Raw genomic sequence first — 22,296 nt, forward strand, 5'->3', positions numbered from 1 at the left:
TATCAGTCTTGCTGTCACTGGGGAGTGCCATTAAAGAGGAGCAGGGAGGTTGTGAGGTCCTAAACTTAGTGCTGGGAGAGGTGGTTGAATTTGTGTTTTGATGATTTTTAGAGGAAAATGGCATATTTAGTAAAATGATTCAGCCAGTATTTGGAGATTTTAGTCAAGCTGAAAAGACTTGAAAGCTGGAAGTATGGATATGGCACATGCCTCTGGAGATGATCTGAGGTATTGGGATAAATGTGAGGAAATGAGGAGAAGCAAGCTGTGCTGGAAGTCCATCTGTCCATTCATCCCTCCATCCCTCCATCCCTCCATCCCTCCATCTCTCCATCCCCCCATCCCTCCATCCCCCCATCCCTCCATCCCCCCATCCCTCCGTCCCTCCATCTCTCCATCCCCCCATCCTTCCATCTCTCTATCCCCCATCCCTCTATCCCTCCATCCTTCCATCCCTCCATCCTTCCATCCCCCCATCCCCCCATCCCCCATCCCTCCATCCCCCCATCCCCCCATCCCCCCATCCCTCCATCCTTCCATCCCCCATCCCTCCATCCTTCCATCTCTCCATCCCCCATCCCTCCATCCTTTCATCTCTCCATCCCCCATCCCTCCATCCCTCCATCCCCCATCCCCCCATCCCCCATCCCTCCATCCCTCCATCCCTCCATCTCTCCATCTCTCCATCCCCCCATCTCTCCATCCCCCATCCCTCCATCCGTCCATCTCTCCATCCCCCATTCCTCCATCCTTCCATCCCCCCATCCCTCCATCCCTCCATCCCTCCATCTCTCCATCCCTCCATCCCCCCATCTCTCCATCCCCCATCTCTCCATCCCCCCATCTCTCCATCCCCCATCCCTCCATCCGTCCATCTCTCCATCCCCCATTCCTCCATCCTTCCATCTCTCCATCCCCCCATCTCTCCATCCCCCAATCCCTCCATCCCTCCATCCCCCCATCCCTCCATCCCTCCGTCCCTCCGTCCCTCCGTCCCTCCATCCCCTCATCCCCTCATCCACCCATCCACTCTCACTTACAGACAAGAAGGGAGCTGTCTCAGAGAGTTTGTGAAGGAGAAGTGAAAGAAGCCTTGGTTTGGAGAATTAGAAGGACATTGGTGATAATAAAGAATGTAATTTCAGAGGAATAATGGGTAAATCTAAAATTAGAGTAATTTGGGGAGATAATGATGAGCTAGCTCAATAAAGTCTCAGTTCTTGAATTCCTTAATTCTTTTTTGACCTGTTATTTTTGAGCAGGGAGTCTCCAAACATTTAGGAAGCAAGACTGTTGTGCTTAAAATGGCCATACTGCTGGGCGGAACAACATTTGGTATTTTTCACTGAAGAACGTCTCAGACCCTTTAATATACTAATGTCCTTTATGAGAGAGACTGTGGTGTTTCCCCAGCCAATTGGCCCTTTCTTGTTGGAGCGTCTTGCAGGACTAATAATCTATAGAACGTACGTGGGATTAGCCTGCTTTCTGGCTGCTTCCACCACTCCTTCTGGAAGAGAGAGCTTAACAGGGAACTGCCCTGGAAAACAAGCTATCTCCCTTGATGCAGTTTCTTTTGCAGGAAGTTACAAAGAGAGAATGTTGGGCGATTTAGACAATTGTCTGCAGTCCAAGTATGAAATTGGTGGGGGCGGGTGATCTGAAGTATCCTGAGGCGTTGAAAATGAGTGAGCACTCAAGGGTGGGAACCAGCTTAGTGTCTTACTTGGCTGAGCGTCCCACTTGGGCCTTAGGGAATGTTGCCTGCCCTATTGTTACTAAAGCAGCAGCCTTTGAGATATGTTAACATTTCTTTCTCATCATTTGCATTGCAAGATTTTAAAGTTAGAACACTTTAAGGGAATGAGTACATTTTGAGAGGCATCAGAGAATCGAATCACTGTTGTTAACTTTTTCTGTTGAGTAGCTATCCTCCATTTTGTAGACAGTTATTTGCAGCTGGGGAAATGCCTGGGACACAGCAAATGACGACTGTCATTCAGATCTGCCCTTCCAGGTTGTCAGGAGTGTACTTCTGCTTAAACCTTGTTCTTTGGCCCTGTGAAAATGGACCTGTGTTCTCTTTGTCTTGTCCCCGCAAAGATTTCAGGTTACACGCTCACAGTTCAGGCATCTGATAATGGCAGTCCACCCAGAGTCAACACAACGACTGTGAACATCGATGTGTCTGATGTCAACGACAATGCACCAGTCTTCTCCAAGGGAAACTACAGCATAATTATCCAGGTAGTCTCAGGGTGCTGAAGGCTTCATTGAACACATTCCTTTATGAAATGAGCTCTTTGGCCTCAGTTGTTCATTTGAAATCTTTCTTTTCCAAAGACGGCTAGTTAGAAAAACGGGAAGAGTAAACCACAGGGGTCTCCATCAATGTTAAAAAATGAGCATTTGCAAGATGCAGCCAAGCCTTTATCTCTTTTTTGTCTGTGCTTCAGTTAAGACATTCTCACTAGCTTGATTCTTATCTTCTGCTGCCCTTTCCTTTCCTCCTTGCCCACTCTTGACCTTCTCCCTCCCCCTCCCCCCCTTCTTCACTCCTCCGTCTCCCCTCCTCCTCCCCTCCTCTCTCATGCATCTTTTCTTCTCACATATGTCCCCTTCCTCCCCTCCTCCAGCCCCCTCCTTCTCTCTCCTTCCCCCACCCCCTTCTCCGCTCTCTCCTCCCCATCACTACCCTACTCTCCACCTCTCTTCTTCTCCTTCTTCCTTTCAAATGGAGCCTTACTGCTGCCTTACTGAGCCTTGTTATTGTCCATATATTTCATATTATAGAAAACTTGCATGTATCTCTTACCATATAGATTTGGTTTTGTTGAAAGTTGTATGTTTTGTCTTTTTTGGTTTTTTCATTCTGCGCAGGAAAATAAGCCTGTGGGTTTCAGTGTACTCCAGCTGGTAGTCACAGACAAGGATTCTTCTCATAATGGTCCACCCTTCTTCTTTACCATTGTCAGTGGAAATGAGGATGGCGCATTTGACGTTAACCAGCAAGGAGTCCTCCTGACTTCAACTGCCATAAGGAGGAACGTGAAAGATCATTACTTACTGCATGTTAAGGTATGAAATCTTTCTTTATGATTGTGTTGCAGACTCGGAGAAGGGCTGCTTTGATGGTTATTTTCTTGTATGTAAACAGCTTACATTTCATGAGAAAACAGAAATGTATAGAACTGTGGTCTTTCTTATTTATTAGCATACCTCCATTTTTATCCCATTGCACCTTAAGGGGGCTTCTTCATTCATCTGGTTACTTTATCATAGACATTGATGGAGCTAATCTTCAATATGAACTAGTGAAAGGGCCATAAAGAGGTATTTATCCTTTTCTTTGATGTGCTTCTTAATCTGGATAAATAAATATCTAATAATTGGTAATGTTTTAGAACTTAAATAGTGTAAATATGTTTTTATTAAGAAGTTGTAAACAATGACATAGATGAAGGTGATTTTTCTTTTCTTGTAGGTGGCAGATAATGGGAAGCCTCAGTTGTCCTCTTTGACATATATTGACATTAGGGTGATTGAAGAGAGCATCTATCCTCCTGCAATTTTGCCGCTGGAGATTTTCATCACTGCTTTTGGCGAGGAGTACTCCGGAGGAGTCATTGGGAAGATTCATGCAACAGACCAAGATGTGTATGACACATTAACCTACAGTCTTGATCCCCAAATGGACAACCTCTTCTCTGTTTCCAGCACAGGGGGTAAGCTGATAGCTCACAAAAAACTAGATATAGGGCAGTACCTTCTCAATGTCAGTGTAACAGATGGGAAATTTACAACAACGGCTGACATCACGGTGCACATCAGACAAGTAACGCAAGAGATGTTGAACCACACCGTCGCCCTCCGCTTTGCCAACCTCACTCCAGAAGAATTTGTTGGTGACTACTGGCGCAACTTCCAGCGAGCTTTACGGAACATCTTGGGTGTGAGGAAGAACGACATCCAGATTATTAGTTTGCAGCCCTCTGAACCTCACCCACATCTGGATGTCTTACTTTTTGTAGAGAAGTCAGGTAGCGCCCAGGGTTCCACAAAGCAGCTTCTGCACAAGATTAATTCTTCCGTGACTGATATCGAGGAAATCATTGGTGTTAGGATACTGGATGTATTTCAGAAGCTCTGTGCAGGGCTGGATTGCCCGTGGAAGTTCTGTGATGAAAAGTTGTCTGTGGATGAAAATGTCATGTCAACGCATAGCACGGCCAGACTGAGCTTTGTGACCCCCCGCCACCGTAGAACAGCCGTGTGTCTCTGCAAAGGTAACACATAAGTATATGAAAATAGGTGGAACAGATTATTTCATGTACAACCTGTGAAGGCTATACATTAAATCCCATTTTCTTAAAATTCTTATCTCTCCGCTCTTTTTTTTTTTTAAACAAAGAGGGAAGATGCCCATTTGTCCATCATGAATGTGAAGACACTCCATGCCCTGAGGGCTCTGAATGTGTCACTGATCCCAGAGAGGAGAAATATACCTGTGTCTGCCCAGGTGGCAAGTTTGGCCAGTGCCCAGGTGAGAGTTCAGTGATTCAGCATACTTTTATTTTAAAAAGTCACTTTCAGTGTTTCTTATCTTTTTCTTCTTTGTTGGAATTGAAAAGTATTGTAAAGTATGTTTATTATAACAAGTCAAACATAGAGAATAACAGTAGTAACCTTTCCTTCCTCTGACATAGTAACTCACCCCTGAGTTAGTAGTTGGATGTCCTTTCATCTCTGTCATCAGTGTTCACATAAATATGGAGTTCCGTAGTTATGGATTTATTGCTCTTTTTCTTTCATCTCCTTTCTTTTTTTAAACAAAAACTAAAAACTTACATCTCACATAGTCTCTCCCTCTGGCTTTTTTCCTCTGCTTCACAGTATGTTAAGGGCATCTTCCCAAGTTAGTACACGCAAACCTAATGCTTTTTATTGGCTGTGTAATATTTCTAGCTTGGCTGTACCATTGTTTATTCAACATTTTCCTTATGTATAGAAATTCAGGTTGTTAACGTTTCCTTCTGTTAAAAAAAATTATCGTTATACTTGTATCCTTACCTATAGATGCTTTCATTTCTGTACAGTTGATTCTAAAACTACAATTTTAATTTTTAAATACACCATCATATTAGTTTCCCAAAAAGTTGTACCAGTTTCTGTTTCTTCTGGTCACCTGTGAAGGTCTCACTCCCCCTTCTCTTGCCAATATTGATAGTTTTCAATTAAAAAACAAAGTCCGCCATCTAATGGGCATGAAATGATACCTGATTATTTTAATATGCGTTTCTCTGGCTACTAGTGAAAGTTACCTTTTTATTTGTTCCTTCCTGTTAGTATTTCCTCTCTGTGACTGGCCTGTTCCTATTCTTTGCTTGACTGTGTCTGTGTTGTCTATTTCTTATTTTCAATGTGTGGAGCTCTCTGTGGATTATGAGTATTAACATTATCTGCATTCACTGTCTGTGCATTATTGATGTTTTGATTTGTTTAATAATATCCTGTCATTTTGAAATTTTTTATTTTGTCAGTTCTGCATAATTTTATGTAATAATTTTGGTCTCTGGAGATTGATGTTATTTTCATCTTTTTTGAGGAATGGGGATTGTTTTTATATCTTGCTTGAGAAGGTTTCCCAAACCACCTTGAGGCTATGTAAATAATTTCCTGAATTGTCTTCTAATAATTTTGTATAGAGCATTCTTAAACTTAGATCTCGCATTATCTTAGAATTCATTTCTCTGTGATACACTAGTCTAATTTGTTCTCTTCCAATGGAGATCCAGTTATGCTATGCTGTTTATTAAGAAAACAGACATTTTGAATTGAACTTTATGATGTTATAATCTTAAAAACTTGGATCAGTCTGGCAGGGGGAAATCATACTTTTAAAAATATGCTTAGAGGCCGGCCTGGTGGCATAGTGGTTAAGTTCAGCATGCTCTGCTTCAGCGGCCCAGGTTTGCAGGTTCGGATGATGGGTATGGACCTACACTACTTGTGAAGCCTTGCTGTGGCAGCATCCCATATACAAAATAGAGGAAGATTGGCACAGGTGTTAGCACAGGGCCAGTCTTCCTCACCAAAAAAAAAAAAAAAAAAAAAAAGCAAGCTTAAACTTGGTTCTGATTTATTTCTTCTTTGTGATTCACAGGGAGTTCATCTGTAACATTTACTGGAAACAGCTTTGTGAAATATCGTCTCATGGAAAATGAAAACAAATTAGAGATGAAACTGACCATGAGACTCAGAACCTACTCTGCTCATGCAGTTGTGATGTATGCTCGAGGAACTGACTACAGCATCTTGGAGGTACGTTTGCATACCTCACATTGTAGAATAGTCTAAAAATATAAGTCCCAGGGGCCAGCCCTGTGAACGAGTAGTTAAGTTCGCATGCTCTGCTTCAGCACCCCAGGGTTTCACCAGTTCGGATCCTGAGCGTGGCGGACATGGCACCACTCATCGGGCCATGTTGAGGCGGCATCCCACATGCCACAACTAGAGGAACCCACAACAAGATTATACAACCATGTACTGGGGGGATTTGGGGAGAAAAAGCAAAAATATATATATATAAAAATTCCACTTTATGTTCAGATTGTCCATTTTTGGAAAAAATAAAGTAAGTGAAATGGTTGAATTCCACATCTCATTGAATTCCACGGTTCATTGGTACCTATACAAGTTTTAGAGTTTGTGGGGTGGAAAGCTCCTTTTGTTCTGCAGTAACCTAGAGATTTACTTCTGTTTTTTACAAGCATGTTTAGGTACATGTGACGGTTAACATCCAAACTCTAGGTGATATTACATCTTATGAATGATACAGGGATCCTGCATAGGCTTAAAGTGATCAATATCTTGCCTACTTTTTTTTTTTCTTTTAAGCATGGCTCAGTTTTGACTTTTGATGTTACATGATGCTATTTTGAGTTGTTGTTCAGTTAGCAGTTACTTATCAGTCACTTCCATGATGCTTTTTGGATGTGCAGTTGGTGCTTGAACATAAGGTCCCTACAAGGTCCACTTGTGTTATTTGTACAGTGAAGAAATGAGCATGTGTCCTGTAGTACTTGTATGCAAGGCCTTTCTAACTTTTTCCCTTCCATCGCCAAACACACCTCTCCTTCAGAGTTTTGACCAGAGACTGTAACTGAGGATTCTGTGAGAGTAATGTGAACAGTACTTGTTGTTATCCTAGATTCATAATGGAAGACTCCAGTACAAGTTTGACTGTGGAAGTGGCCCCGGAATTGTCTCTGTTCAAAGCATTCAAGTCAATGACGGGCTCTGGCATGCAGTGTCTCTGGAAGTGAATGGAAACTATGCCAGATTGGTTCTAGACCAGGTCCACACTGCATCAGGCACAGCCCCGGGGACTCTGAAGACCCTGAACCTGGATAACCACGTGTTTTTTGGTGGCCACGTTCGTCAGCAAGGCACAAGGCATGGAAGAAGCCCACAAGTTGGCAATGGTTTCAGGGGTTGTATGGACTCCATTTATTTAAATGGACAGGAGCTCCCTTTGAATAACAAACCAAGAAGCTATGCACACATTGAAGAATCGGTGGATGTGTCCCCTGGGTGCCTGTTAATGGCTACAGAAGACTGCTCAAGCAACCCTTGCCAGAACGGAGGCGTTTGTAGTCCGTCACCTACTGGAGGTAGGCTTCACAATCTTACCATTTGTCAAACGTTACACATGTAGGCACTTGAGGGGAAGTTCCCCAAATGTTTTTGTTTTTCCTCTTTATTCAAATAATATTGTCAGGGGCTGGCCGCATGGCCCAGTGGTTAAGTTCGTGCACTCTGCTTCAATGGCCCAGGGTTCGCTGGTTCAGATCCTGGGCGCAGACCTACACACCACTCATCAAGCCACGCTGTGGCAGCATCCCACACAGAAGAACTAGAATGTCTTACGACTAGGATATACAACTATGTCCTGGGGCTCTGGGGAGAGGGAGAAAAAAAGAGGAAGATTGGCAACAGATGTTAGCTCCGGGCCCATCTTCTCACCAAAAAAAGTATACCTTAAAAAATAGTAATAATAATATTGTCAGATATTGGATCAGTGTTGGAACTGAGTGGTATATGTTACATAAAAGCAGAGCAGGGCTTAGAATTCTTCCTAGCAGCTAGGCTGCAGGGAGCAGTTCCTCTGCTTGCTAAGCTCCTGCAGTCACGTTGCATTGTGTTTTCAGATATGTCTCATTCTGCACCGTAAGCACAGACAAGCCACACCTAACTCTGGACTCTTCTTCCAGCCACATAGATGTTGACCCATGGGGATTTAGAGTTGGTACCACTTCCTTCCTCTTGAGTGCCCCCTTTTATCCGACGGCCCAGCACAGAGGGATAAGCTTTTCCAGAGAGCCATGAACCCCTCTGCAGTGTCGCCATAGCTGTCCTGAAGCCCTGGCATGGTGGAGTGCTCTATGGCTTTTGGACCCTGACCCATTTTTTCACTTATCAGTAATAGAAACACAGTTATGAAAATGGCTATCATCGTGCTTGGTACCTAGAGCTTTGTGTAATTAATAGAGCAAAAGTCAAAATACACTTTAATTAAGTGAGATTTCAAAAGATTTGATTTTCTTTTGTTTTCTTTGGAAAGTGTCTATGCATGTTCTCTGCAAAGAGTAAGCCAGGTCATTCCCACAGTAATACTCTGAGCAAAAGTTTATGTTGTGTTCAGATTACATGTGTAAGTTGGGTCAGCAAGGAGACTGTCATTGTATCACTGAGACCAGGAGAGGCATTTTCTTGAAACTATCACGGTGCTGCCATGATCACCGTAGCAGCAGGACGAAGGGAACGTGGCGACCACACACTGCTGCTACAACTCCTAGCCCAGAGAGCCACATCTTTGGCCAAAGAAAATCCCACAGCCATGGCCAACTTCAAAGGAGGCTGGGACACGAGGTCCTCCATCTTCCCCAAAGACAGATAGCTGGAAATAGTCCACCACGCTACTGCCTGTCACAGTGTCCCCGATACAGACAGGCTGACATTTTTGTGCTCCTTTGGACGAATTTGGTGATCACCTTTCTTAAATTTACATGGTAGTATATAGTCTTCAAAGTGTGCCTTCCCATTTATTACTGTCTCCTTTAATCCTGAAACACTGTGAGTTGCAAATACATGGAGATCTTAAGTTATAAGTGTTGTCAATCCATATGGCCACTCCCAGAGAGGACTGAGTTTTCCTGCTCTGTATGCTTGGCCCAATAATCTTGCATCAATTATGATGTACGAAAGTTCATGATGAGTTCTCTCTTTAGTTGTTTGTGTTTGGGTTATACCAGCCGTGGAAGGCTTGTTGATACAGACTTTTCCCCAGACGGACGGAGTGGGAATTGCACTAGTTTTTATAGGTCTTGGAGAACTCAGTCTTCACTTCAAAGGACAAGCCAGTTTCATAAGACCTATTTTTGGAGTTACTGAATGATAGGACTCTTTTGTTCCCTTTTGCTCGTTTAGGTTATTACTGCAAGTGCAGCGCCCTGTACATAGGGACGTATTGTGAGGTGAGCGTCAATCCCTGTTCCTCCAACCCGTGCCTCTATGGTGGCACGTGCATCGTGGACAACGGGGACTTTGTGTGCCAGTGTCGAGGATTGTATACCGGTCAGAGGTACGTATATTTTCCTTAACTTTCATCATCAATCATAGTATTAAAACTTTTTCAGACATGTAATCATGCGTGTAAGAAGTCTACGTTAACATTGGCGCATGTTTTCTGTTTTGTTGCATTTGACTGCAGCAGAAGTACTGGATCCATGCCTATTTTGTCCTTATTCTTCAGGTGCCAGCTTAGTCCCTACTGCAAAGATGAACCCTGTAAAAATGGCGGGACGTGCTTTGACAGCTTGGACGGTGCCGTCTGTCAGTGTGATGCCGGGTTTAGGGGAGACAGGTAACTGCTTTCAGGATTTACACGCGCGCCTCTCTCTGGTGTCGCCTTGATTAGCAGACGCAACACAGCTTCATCAATTTGGACTACGTTGCCTCAGAATTTGATCACAGTAGCTCCTCGGATAATTGATCTTTTCATCTTTTAAAATAAAAGAAATATTGAGCAGATGAATATAATATAATGCTTGAAAATCTTAACTTTTATACTTTTGAGATATTATTTATAAACATAGTATGCCTTCTTGCAGGCAGTAAATGGTTGTGGAATGACTGAAATTATTATGTTTTTTAAAGCAGACGCCTGTGGAGTTGTTACCTATTTTCCTTTGAGAGTGATGGTAATGGCTTTTTTTCATGATAGGCTGTTGCTAACGTTTATATAGCATCAAGAAACCTTTTTCAGTTCTCTGATTATCTTTTGTGTCTTTACCATAATCCTAAGGGGTGATGATTTTCAGGGGAGGGGAAATGAGGCATAGAGGCGCCTGCTGCATACAATCAGCTTTCTTTATCTGCGAGTTCTACATCCGCGGCTTCGACCAACTGCGGATTGAAAGGCCCACAGTGGTTGCGTCTGTGCTGAACATGCACAGACATTGTCTTGTCATTATTTCCTAAACAGTACAGTATAACAACTATCTACACAGCATTTATATTGCATTAGGTAGTATTAAATCTAGACATGATTTCAAGTATATGGGAGGATTTGTGTAGGTTATATACAAATACCACACCATTTCAATATAAGGGACTTGAGCATGGATTTTGGTTTCCCCGGGGGGTCCTGGAACCATTCCCCCATGGATACAGCTGTACCTTGAAAGAGGTGGATAAGAGGTTCTAATTCCAGATACCATGTTATCTTAGACTTTCACCAGTTCAGTTCAGTTTCTCAGTGCGCGTTATTTGTAAGTGCTAGTGCTGTGCATTAGAAACGCCTGCCCTCTCAGTCTTGTTAGAGACTTTGCTGTGAGCTCTTGCAGATATTTGCTTATGGTTTTGTGCTAGTCGTGGTCGTAGTCTTGAATTCTGCATCAGTCACATGGTCTCAGTTCATAAGTCTGCTTTCCTAATTCTCAATTACTTCTCTTAACATCTTTAACAAAAATGTCTCAGTAATCAAAATTGAATGACAGATGTGTATGGGGGATGGCGGGAAGATACATTATGTTAAAGGAGGAGGGTTGGAGAAGCATCAGGTAGATCTGCACAGGTGCACAATATGCCCGTTGCAAAGGCAGGGAAGGGAGTACCGTGTGAACTATGTGTAGGGGTGAGGAGCCGTAGGGGGTAGCATTTTTAAATGGAAAATGGAGTTTTCTTGCCTTTCACATGTCTTATGGAACTCTCCTATTTCCAGACAGGAACGTTTTCTTAGAAGTTTAGTCTAGGCTCTTAGAAGAGGTTACAGCCCACATTTGTCAGGATGCACATTCTAAATTTTTGAATCAGAATTAGAAACAAACTGATGCTTCGCCTATGAGTTGGATGTAGTAATCTGTTGCATCCTAAAATGGCACTTAAATATTGGCTTGATGTAATGTTTATCTCCCAAATGTATAGAATATGGATCCACATGATTAATTACTCCTCAAAAGGTTTTCTGTTGTAGTTTTTGTGGTCGATAGTGTGTTTTTTGGTTGTTATCTATTTGGTTTTGTTTTGGGCATGTCTTATTAAGGAGGAGTTTGGTCTTTAGTCTCTAAGAAATATAGGCCTTGCCTATTCTCACATTGCAGAGGTTTCTCCTTATGCTTGGCTTTCTTGGCAGGTGTCAGAGTGACATTGACGAGTGTGCTGGAAACCCCTGCCGGAACGGGGCCCTTTGTGAGAATACACATGGCTCCTACCACTGTAACTGCAGCCTCGAGTACAGAGGAAAACACTGTGAGGACGCCACTCCCAATCAATACGTGTCGACCCCGTGGAATATCGGGTTGGCGGAAGGCATAGGAATTATTGTTTTTATAACAGGGATATTTTTACTGGTGGTGGTGTTCGTCCTCTGCCGTAAGATGATCAGTCGAAAGAAGAAACACCAGGCGGAACCAGAAGACAAACATTTGGGACCAACCGCCGCTTTCTTGCAAAGACCATATTTTGATTCAAAGCTCAATAAGAACATTTACTCAGACATACCACCCCAGGTGCCTGTCCGGCCTATTTCCTACACTCCCAGCATTCCGAGCGACTCTCGAAACAATCTTGACCGAAATTCCTTTGAAGGGTCTGCTATACCAGAGCATCCCGAATTCAGCACCTTTAACCCCGAGTCCGTGCACGGCCACCGCAAGGCAGTGGCTGTCTGCAGTGTGGCCCCGAACTTGCCTCCCCCGCCTCCCTCCAACTCTCCTTCCGACAGCGACTCCATCCAGAAGCCTAACTGGGACTTCGACTATGACAGTAAGGACGACTTTTTGCATCTCGATAAAGTGGCTCTGAGGAAGAAGGAGATTACAGGTTTTGCCAGGGCTTCTGGTGGGTCAGGCGAAAATGTGGAGTCTTGATTAGTGATCAATATGCTCAGACTCCAAAGACCTTTGGTAGGATTTGAAAAACTTCTTCCAATGCCTTGGGCCCTGACTGAGTATCATGGCTGTGATGTGGCTTTTAATTAAGGAATTGAATCGAGTCATGTTCCAATTAATCTGGAAAGATCATTCCATTTTTATAATTGATATGGACTCCCAACTGTAATTTTTTGACCTTTTTATGACAAAAAAATTGGGAAGGCATTTGCACAATAGGGATTTTTAAAAAAACATGGCCAGAAGAACTGACAGTATTTATATTAGTGGCCTGAACATATGTTTGATGCTGTACAAAAGCTAAATGTACCATTTTAAAACAAAATTTTAATTTCCCATATTGTCAAATGATATCCATAGGCAGGTTTATTGAGACTTTCTGTTCTGTGACTCTGCAAGAATATTTGTAGGTTTTTTGTTTTTGGTTTTCAGATGTTTCTCTTTTTTCCTCTCAATTATTCTCTTAGGAAATACATCTCAGGCAGTCTCTGGGTAAATCTGGCTTTGGGTCAGGATACAGCAGTAAACACAGCTGAGTCCTTGCCCTCGTGTAGCTTACTGTTCGTCGTCTCTTCCTTTTAGCGAAAGTAGTCGACCTTGATCCCTGCCTCTCCAAGAAACCCCTAGAAGAGAAGCCTTCCCACCCGTACAGTGCCCGGGAAAGCCTGTCGGAAGTGCAGTCGCTCAGCTCCTTTCAGTCCGAATCGTGCGATGACAATGGTGAGTAGACAGAAGTTTGAGATGCTGTGGTTCGCTTGCTTACTGGTCACGATGCCGTTCACGTGACGTTACGTAATGACGTAGATACGCCTAGTGCCCTGGTTAAATCGCATGACGTCCTCCCCCTTCTCTTTGGACCACTGTTGAACAATGCCTTGTACGTACTTGCATGAAATCTGCTGGGGAAGATCCTTAAAATGTCCTTAATGGCTAAGTATTTGAACTATAGCAACTTGTCAGTGATAGGGAAGAAAATATATTAATGGAAAGATAATGTCTGTCTGATTGGCTGATTTCATATTGACTTGTTTTCTGCAACAGTAAATGTTGTAGAAGTCTTGTGGGTTTTTAAAAAACTCTTGTAACAGCTTCCTTGAGCACACCCTCCCCACACATGCACGCTCACGCTCACACGCCCCCAGGAGGAGATGGGAAAGTCTGAAATGTTCGACTTCAGTCGCACGTTTGGTATTACAAGGTTTTATTTGTCTCTTCCCCCGACCCCCCCGCGGCCCCAGCTCCCATTTGGATCAGAGCGTACTGACTGAGAACACAGTTTAAGACATTGCTAGTAAGTTTGATTATATTTCTAATGAAGAAAATTTGACCGTGGGATCTTTGATGCCAGTTATGTTTATCTAACTTCCCTAGGGCAAATAGCATTGATAACCAGCTTGGCTGTATTATCATATACCAGTAGAGAAAATTGTCATTATTCAGTAACAGAGTAAAGTGAGTTTTCAGTGGACACTTCCAAGTCTCCGAATTAATTAATTTGACTGTCATGGTGTTTTTTTCATAAAAACGTAATGTGTTTCAACATTTCACGTATTTTATTGGTGGAAAGAAATAACTCACTAATAATTATTTGATTGTTTCTAAATCCTGAGTAATATAGGCCATAATATATTGCAGAGTCTTATTCCAATTCCAAACTAAAGATAGCCATAAGTGTGTTACATTCATTTCTGATATCAAGTATATTGTATATATCATAGAATACCTGTGTTTTTTATTTAGTGATGGAGTATATGAACATAGCTTTGCATATTTACCAACAAGAACAAAAGAGAATTATTTCTTTCATTAGGTTTAATTCTAAAACTGTAGTTAGTGTTGCCAATTTATGTAGTAATTTATATTTTGGTCCCTAAATGCTCTTCATAAATACATTTGAGAATTTTGTCACTATTTTCTTGCTTTTTCTAGCTCTTTTCATTTTTCTCAATACTCTGAAATACTTTTAATAAATTATGGTCAAATTAGTTATGAAAGTTAATTGATAGCTAATACAATATGAGAAGAAAGCATATCCGGAAGTGTTTGTATTTTAACTTTTATCATAATTTTGATCATCATAGAATTGAAATTTATATTAAGAGTCTATACTTATATTTTTAGTTTTGTAAGGCTGTTGTAACAAATGACCACAACGTAGTGGCTTACAGCAAGATAAGTTATTATCTTATCGTTCCGTAGTTTAGAAATCCAATGCGTGTCTCAGGAGGCTAACGTAAATGTGTCAGCAGGGTTGTTTCCTTCTCGAGACTCTTGGGGGAGATTCCTTTTATTACCTTTCCCAGCTTCTAGAGGCTGCCCACATTCCTTGGCTCACGGCTTCTTCCTCCATCTTTCAAAGACAACGTTGCCTCTCGCTGGCCACTCTTCTGTAGTCACAGCTCCCTCCCAACCCCGCCTGGGAAAGAGTCTCCCCTTTTAGGATCTTGGTGATTACACTGGGCCCACGCTGATAATGGAGGAACATCTCTCCATCTTGGGGTCTTTAACTTAATCACACCGAAGTCCCTTTTCCCAAGGGTGGTAACATATTCACAGGTTCCCAGGATTTAGGATATGGACATCTTTGAGGACCATCTGTCTGCCTACTACACGCGTACTTATTTATCTTGGCATAGATGCTTTAACAATCTGATACACAATGAAAAGGGAATTTACGCAGAAGACAGCCAGGCAGACAGTCTGCATTCCTCTGCTGGTGTGTTAGCTCGCCAGCTATTAGCCTGTCTGCAAAACGACAAGAAATTTGGGGTGGAAGTACCTAGAATAGAGACAAAGCCCTTTTTGTGTTTATAGTACATATTTTACCTTATTATGTAGCTCTTAAATTTCTGTTTTCTGGGAACAAGGTGCAGCTTCATTAATTGGACCCAGAAAATTGGCTTAGCAAGTATTTTACTCTTAATTATGAAGTCTTTTGCTCAGAATTGTTTTGTCATGAGTTGATCCATAATCATAATTGTGAAAAAACTTATAGCTAGAAAAAAATTTCCAAAATTACGACATCGTATGGTTACTTTATTCCTTTGAATAATAATAAGAGCTATGTAGCTTGATTAGAGAAATCTTTGAGATATATAACAGAAAGAGTGCAGGGCTCATGCATAATTATACTATGTAGTTATGTTCAAGTATTCATTTCTCTTTTTAAATTCTAAGGTAGAAATTATATAATATAAAGAAATCCTATTGAATGCATTGTTTTCTAAGTGAAGATTTTCCTAATTTACTCCTTTTGTACCTTTTTACAAGCTTCCATAGTGACTGTAATCCACCTTGTCAATGCTGTAGTTGACACGGTGAATAAAGAAGGTACAGTCCTGATGTGTGTGCTTGTGTTGTGTTCACAGTGACCGTGTCACAAGTTTGGTCTGCTTTTGCCTCTTGTGTTATAAACAATCATTTGTGGTTTTGAGGAAACTGAGTACTTTTGTGCCGGTGTGCATCTTCATAATCCAGATACATTGCAAAGATGTTTTCATGTATGTTTTGTCTTTTTGTTGCTTTTAGCCATTCATGGTGAGTTTACACACACATCAGAAGTCACCCGTAGGATCTTGACAACTTGCCTTTACATGGCACAATATTAAGACGTTTAGAAGCAATTCCAACTATCTAAAAGAAATTTTTAATATCAAAAATCCTCTTCGTATGAATAAGGCTAAATAACACACAGCTTTTATAATTACCTCTAGCTGACTTCACTTTTGGCTTTCCCTGAGCATGATCTAGGAAAATGGTACAGTTGGCAGAAGGCATATTTTCCTATTTGTTTTAGTGAGAATCATTTCATAGGAAGCTTTATGTCTCTGTTCAAAATTATAAGAAAGGGTGCTGACCGCCTCCCTTCACGTATTTTAGTTGGCCCCTTATTGGCGCGCTGACCTGAGTGATGGCGTGCGAACTGCACAGGTAGTAGTTTGCAAACTGTAAGTCAGGCCTCCGGGGACGGCTTGTTAAAAGCCTCATTGCTCGGCCCAGCCCCAAAGTTTCTGATCGAGTAGGTCTGGGTTGGGCCCTGAGAATCAGCTTTTCTAAAAGTTTCCAGGTAACCCTGATGTTACTGGTCGTGGGATCCTGCTTTGAGAACTCCAGGCACAGACCGTCAGGAGTGCCTACGGCTTAGGGGACCCTCTTTGCGAGGACACTCATTGTCAGGGTTGCAGTGAGAAGAAGGGTGGTTTGGTGCCAGGTTTGACGGGGTCGGCGGGGGTAGACTTCAGTGTACTGATGAGACGCACACTTATTCTCCTAAGAACAAGTATCGGCTCTCTGCTTGGTGAATCGGAAAGTAATCTGTCTTTTGTCGAGTGAATTTTAGTTTTAACGTGATGAGATTCTAATATTTTAAATATTGATGGAGTTTAAAGAAACAGGATTTAAATAGTTCTTTCATTGCAGTCTCCTTCATTGAAAAATATTTGTTGGCCTATCTGAGAAATGGAAATTGCCTTTAAAGCTGAACACTGGCTTAAATTTTAAGAATTCTCGAGTGCCTATTTAGTAAAAAAGGTTGTCAGTCCTCTCTTTAAAAAGGAATTTCTACCTTTTTAGTAGACTTTGAATTAAAATTCTATAGATACATGTTAACTTAAATACTGGCTCATTCGTTTTTTTAGAATCACCACAGTCTTTTCAGGTTTTGGTTTAAATTCCTAGAAGAGAAGCAGCAATGAAACCTTATTTGTTCCAAATGACTGAATTACCTCAGTTTTCCAGAACATTGTAGGATGCAGAGAAAGTGTTGGCCTTGTTTAGGAAGTCACTGAAGTGACTCTATTTGCTCCGTGATGACTGTTTTCACAATAAGACGAGTCGATGATAGCTGACAGTTAGTACTGCACCAGTGTTATCTGATTTAATCCTCGTAGTAACGCTAACAGATTCCCACCCCTGTTTCAAAGATGAGAACCTGAAGCTTAGCCAGGGGAAGCAGCCTACCCAGGCTCATATGATTCACATCTGCTTTCTCTGACTTGCTGCTGGAGTTCTGTGGATAAAAGGAGAACCCTGTGGCCGGCCCAGTGGCATAGTGGTTAAGTTTGCACTCTCCACTTCAGCGGCTCGGGGTTCACCAGTTTGCATCCCGGGTACGGACCTACACACCACTCATCAAGCCATGCTGTGGCAGCATCCCACATGGAAGAACTAGAAAGACTCACAGCTAGGATATACAACTGTGTACTAGGGCTTTGGGGAGGGAAAAAAAGAGGAAGATTGGCAGTAGATGTTAGCTCAGGGCCAATCTTCCTCACCAAAAAAACATACCTTAAAAAAAAAAAAGAACCCTGCAAGAGAGTGATTACAGATGTAGGGTGGGGTGGGGAAAAGTACAGCTAATGGTCTCCAAGGGAAGGTGAACAATGTAAACAGAAAATCGTATTCAAAATGGGCAGAGTTTGGAGAAATGTTTAGTTATTTATAAGTCTCTTAAGTTCATTCGTGAATTTCTGGTGTAATGCACATTTGAAGGCTATAATGTGCTGTAAAGTCTGTGCGTGTTGTGTAGCTTTAGATGTATTTGGATTATTACCTAAGTAACCTGGTGCTACCAAGTCTTAGGAAAAAAATGATTTCATAATATTTCTCAGTGACATGAAGGTGTAATTTAAATTCCTTATCAATTTACATTTCATTAGAGCCTGTCGACTTTATTTTAATTATTCCTAACAGAATTTTGTGTTTTCAGGTTTAGATTGCCAGAGACGAGGAAAAAAAAGCTAAAAAAAAAAGCTGGTTTCCTGGCAATGTCTCTAGTTCATGGTCAGTCATCTTTTTCCTCCACTCCATGTCCCATTGTATTTGTGCTACGTAAATTTCTTGCCCATTTGGAATTTCCGTAGCTGATGTCTTAAAGGCGTGGTCCACGGCTGACTGGGCCTTTGTACGCAGTTTCGATTGTATTATGTACTTATCTTTGTTGCCTTTTCGGCCGTCTCTCTGTTTTAATTATCAATGTTTTCTTTTTTCTCTACTCTGCCACCAAAAAGAGTCTTTGGCTGCTCCTGACCTCAGCAAATCCAGAGGTGACTTATGCATGCCAGTTGTTCATTGACACTCACTAAAAATCAGTGCTCAAGATTTGCCCCCAGTGCTGACTTGCCCTCACCCGTTTGCTCCGTGGATGCCACAGTAACTAAGTACATGGCTGTTTGTGCTCCGCATTCTAAACACGGATTGCCTTGCCTTTTCCTGTCTGTCAAAGGATTTCAAAAATCCTAAGGGGGGGGGGGAACTATCCCCACATTGGGAGGTTTTTTTTTTCTTAATAGCTATACTTTTATATAGTCTAACATGATCCTTAGTCCTTTTAAAAGTAACAAAGATTGATTGTTGTAGTCTTATCAAAAACTGTATTATATTTTTCAATGTTTGATTGCATTTTGCTTGATCTGGAGGCATGCTTTGATATATACCGGTATTAACACAATTCATTGTTTTCTATAGGGCTAATGAATTATAGCACAATTTTTAATACTAAGCTTGTTAGATTATTATAAAGGAAATTGACTTAAAAATTTAGCATGATAAGATTACTTGTATTGTTTTAAAGTGTTGCATTAATTAGTATTTTTTTAATGATACGTAGTGCAGATCAAGGGGCATTTGATATTTCTCTGTTAAATAGAGACTTTTCCTTTCTGAAAGGAGAAAACTTTACAGATGTCCTAAGATTGAGCGCTAATACTCTTCTTCCTCTAGAACAGTGGGTTCTAAATTACGGAAGGAAAGCTGAAAGGATGATTGGAATCATTTGTAGAAAAGTGCATGTCTTGTGGATGCTCGCATTACTGCTTCTGTTAAAACTCGTCTTGTTTCCTTGAATGTTAGGTACTTACGTAAAACTCTAAGTCCACATTTTAGAAATAGAGCCTAGTTCAGAGAGGTTCTAAAGCTGGGTCGGGGTGGGAGTGGATGTCTTCAAAGCAGAGACCAAAGGTTTCCAAAATGATGAACCTCTGTGTGTGTGTGAATGCCTTTCCACCTTTGTGTGTTTGACACGCTGAGCTCTGTTCCATGGCGCAGATGCTTGGGAGAACACACGTTGAAATCTCTTGTTTTCTTTCCCACCAAGGGTACCACTGGGATACATCAGACTGGATGCCAAGTGTTCCTCTGCCGGATATACAGGAATTCCCCAATTACGAGGTGATTGACGAACAGACACCACTGTACTCAGCAGATCCAAATGCCATCGATACAGACTATTACCCTGGAGGCTACGACATCGAAAGCGATTTCCCACCACCCCCAGAAGACTTCCCCGCCCCTGACGAACTCCCACCCTTACCTCCGGAATTCAGTGATCAGTTCGAATCCATACACCCTCCCAGAGACATGCCTGCTGCAGGTAGTTTGGGTTCTTCCTCGAGAAACCGGCAGAGGTTCCACTTGAATCAGTACCTGCCCAACTTCTATCCCGGCGACATGTCTGAACCTCACAAAGCAGGCGCCGGCGAGACTGGTCCTTGTAGAGAACCCTATGCCCCTTACCCTCCAGGGTATCAAAGAAACTTTGACGCCCCCACTGTAGAAAACATGCCCATGTCTGTGTACGCCTCCACAGCTTCCTGCTCTGATGTGTCAGCCTGCTGTGAAGTGGAGTCTGAGGTCATGATGAGTGACTATGAAAGTGGAGACGATGGCCACTTTGAAGAGGTGACAATTCCTCCGCTAGATTCGCAACAACACACGCAAGTCTGACGCTCAGACTCCCCCTAAAGTGCCTGGACTTTAATGAACTTAGAGATTCTATAAATGACCTTCTGCATTGTTCTCTGCAGCCGAGCTTAAGCGCTTCTTTTCGGTGAGCTAAAATGGGCATGGCTGCACTGAATCTCGCGCTTTCTGACATGTTAGCCATTTCCAATGTCCTAACCTACTGTACTTGGATGAGACTGACGTTGGCTGTGCCATTTCTGAACATCTTTTTGTATTGCCATTTGTCTGTGTTAAAATAATGCAACGAAAATCAGTCCTACCATCTTGTTATATAGATTTGATTATTTTCATTTTCCTGTCTTTTTCCCTTTTTTTTTGTAAATTTTATGTACAGATTTGATTTTCATAGCTTTAACTAGATTTTCAAGATATTTCGTGCATTTGTTCATGACCGAATTTTAGTGGTGTTGGTGTCACTAGCTAGCACCCTGATTTTTTTTAATATAACCAGGGTTTCACTCTCTGTTCTTTTCCACTGAAGTATGACATTTCATTAATACATTTCAATATAGTCATTTGTTTGAGCTGTACATAGGATGCGGAACAATCTGATACATGGACATGTCTTAAATGGGTTGCTGTATTTTAGAATTATAAACATTTTTCATTATTGGAAAGTGTAATGGGGACCTTCTGCATACCTGTTTAGAACCAAACACCACGACACAGTTTTTATAGTGTCTGTATATTTGTGATGCAATGGTCTTGTAAAGGTTTTTACTGAAAACTACCATTAGCCAGTCTTTCTTACTGACAATAAATTATTAATAAAATACTTCAGCTTTATTGCATATTTTTCCTCCATATTTATACTCCTATTCAGGATTCAGTTAATGAATTGAGAAAGAAGGATGGATGGATGGATGAATGGAAAGATGGATATAGATATAACTTTTTGTGGCTTAAATATCAAAAGTCTACGGTTAGCCAAACCAGGCTCTCCTTACTCATGTAGCCACTAGGTGGCAGTCTGTGGCTGCTTGATACTGCCTAGAACTATAGGCATAAAGGGAAACAGCACTCTTCCATATAATAAATATTTCCTAACTAAAACTTCAAGAAAATTTACCTTATGTGTTTTTTTATTTGATTGCTATCTCTTGCCAACAATTTAAATGCTTTTACTGTTCTCACCCATGATTTATATGGAAAACAAAGTCTTTTATCTTTCTGTTTTCAAAAAACATGTCATACTTCTAGATGAGTTCGTGTGAAATTCAGAAGCTGTTTTACAAGGGTATTTATACGGTCAAAATCCATCCATCCACCCAACAAATATTTGTCCAGTACCTACTATGTGCCAGTCACTGTGATAGGAATTACAGAGAATCAAGCGTTTTCAGGACTTTGAAAAGCCACTTTTTCCCTGTCAGTAAATGCCTTCTTTATTTTGTCAAATGATGTATATACACAGTTGAAACATCAAAGAGAGCTAAAATACGTATAACAAAAACCAGCAACTCGTGCACTCTACTGTCACCACTTACAACGCTTTACGCTATTGTTTATCATTTTTCCTTTCATATTTTAAGTGTGCATGTTATTTCTTGAGTCACTAATTTTAGGAATTGCACATTGGCTCTGTGTGATGACAGAGGAAGACCGTATGAGCTAACACACCTCCATTACTCTTGTCCTCCCGTTAGTTACATCATAATTTGGGGGTTCATCCCTATATAGTGTTTCCATTGTTTTGATGATGTAAATTTTTACTGAGCTAAGTAGGATCTGATGTCTATTTCATCTACTTTGCAATTTCTCTTTTTCTTCAACAGTTCCCTTAATTTTTTTTCTTTTATTTATTTTTAAAAATGTGTGACTGTTTCGGGAATTTATTCAAAAAATATTTTTGGTTACCTGGCATGTATTTGCTTATGTGAACAAACTGACAAAAATTCCCCACCTTCTTGGGTTTTTACATGGTGGGGAGGGCAGGTGGCAAGAGGAGATGGTCAATAAATAAAATAAGTAAATAAATTATACACCAGTGGTGAGTACTAAGGAAGAGATTGGCATTTGGGAAGGAATGTGTGTGATGGGACAGGGGTGGGAGGTTAAAATTTCCACAAGGCGGAAGACCTCCATGACAAGCTGGCATTTGAAT

At 41.5% G+C, this 22,296-nt stretch overlaps 1 protein-coding gene across 15 annotated transcripts in view; it reads left to right on the forward strand.

The window, feature by feature from the left end:
- Nucleotides 1-20,967, forward strand: part of FAT1 (FAT atypical cadherin 1) — a 131,578-nt gene extending 110,611 nt beyond the window's left edge. For 6 of the 15 annotated variants that reach the window (XM_070598516.1, XM_070598520.1, XM_070598517.1 and 3 more), the window contains exons 17-29: nucleotides 2,104-2,247; nucleotides 2,881-3,078; nucleotides 3,485-4,286; nucleotides 4,412-4,543; nucleotides 6,164-6,321; nucleotides 7,211-7,673; nucleotides 9,490-9,643; nucleotides 9,815-9,925; nucleotides 11,696-12,327; nucleotides 13,035-13,172; nucleotides 15,723-15,782; nucleotides 18,461-18,496; nucleotides 19,546-20,967. In XM_070598516.1, the coding sequence (XP_070454617.1) occupies nucleotides 2,104-2,247; nucleotides 2,881-3,078; nucleotides 3,485-4,286; nucleotides 4,412-4,543; nucleotides 6,164-6,321; nucleotides 7,211-7,673; nucleotides 9,490-9,643; nucleotides 9,815-9,925; nucleotides 11,696-12,327; nucleotides 13,035-13,172; nucleotides 15,723-15,782; nucleotides 18,461-18,496; nucleotides 19,546-20,174 (3,657 nt within the window). In that variant the 3' untranslated portion in view covers nucleotides 20,175-20,967. Of the gene's footprint in view, nucleotides 1-2,103; nucleotides 2,248-2,880; nucleotides 3,079-3,484; nucleotides 4,287-4,411; nucleotides 4,544-6,163; nucleotides 6,322-7,210; nucleotides 7,674-9,489; nucleotides 9,644-9,814; nucleotides 9,926-11,695; nucleotides 12,328-13,034; nucleotides 13,173-13,690; nucleotides 13,744-15,722; nucleotides 15,783-18,460; nucleotides 18,611-19,545 lie in introns of all 15 variants that reach the window. The other 9 variants (XM_008518628.2, XM_070598523.1, XR_011534282.1 and 6 more) reach the window with 8 other exon arrangements.
- The last annotated feature ends 1,329 nt before the right edge of the window (nucleotides 20,968-22,296 follow it).

The sequence above is a fragment of the Equus przewalskii genome, chromosome 28, assembly GCF_037783145.1.
Source record: "Equus przewalskii isolate Varuska chromosome 28, EquPr2, whole genome shotgun sequence".
NCBI classification, from domain to species: Eukaryota; Metazoa; Chordata; class Mammalia; order Perissodactyla; family Equidae; genus Equus; species Equus przewalskii.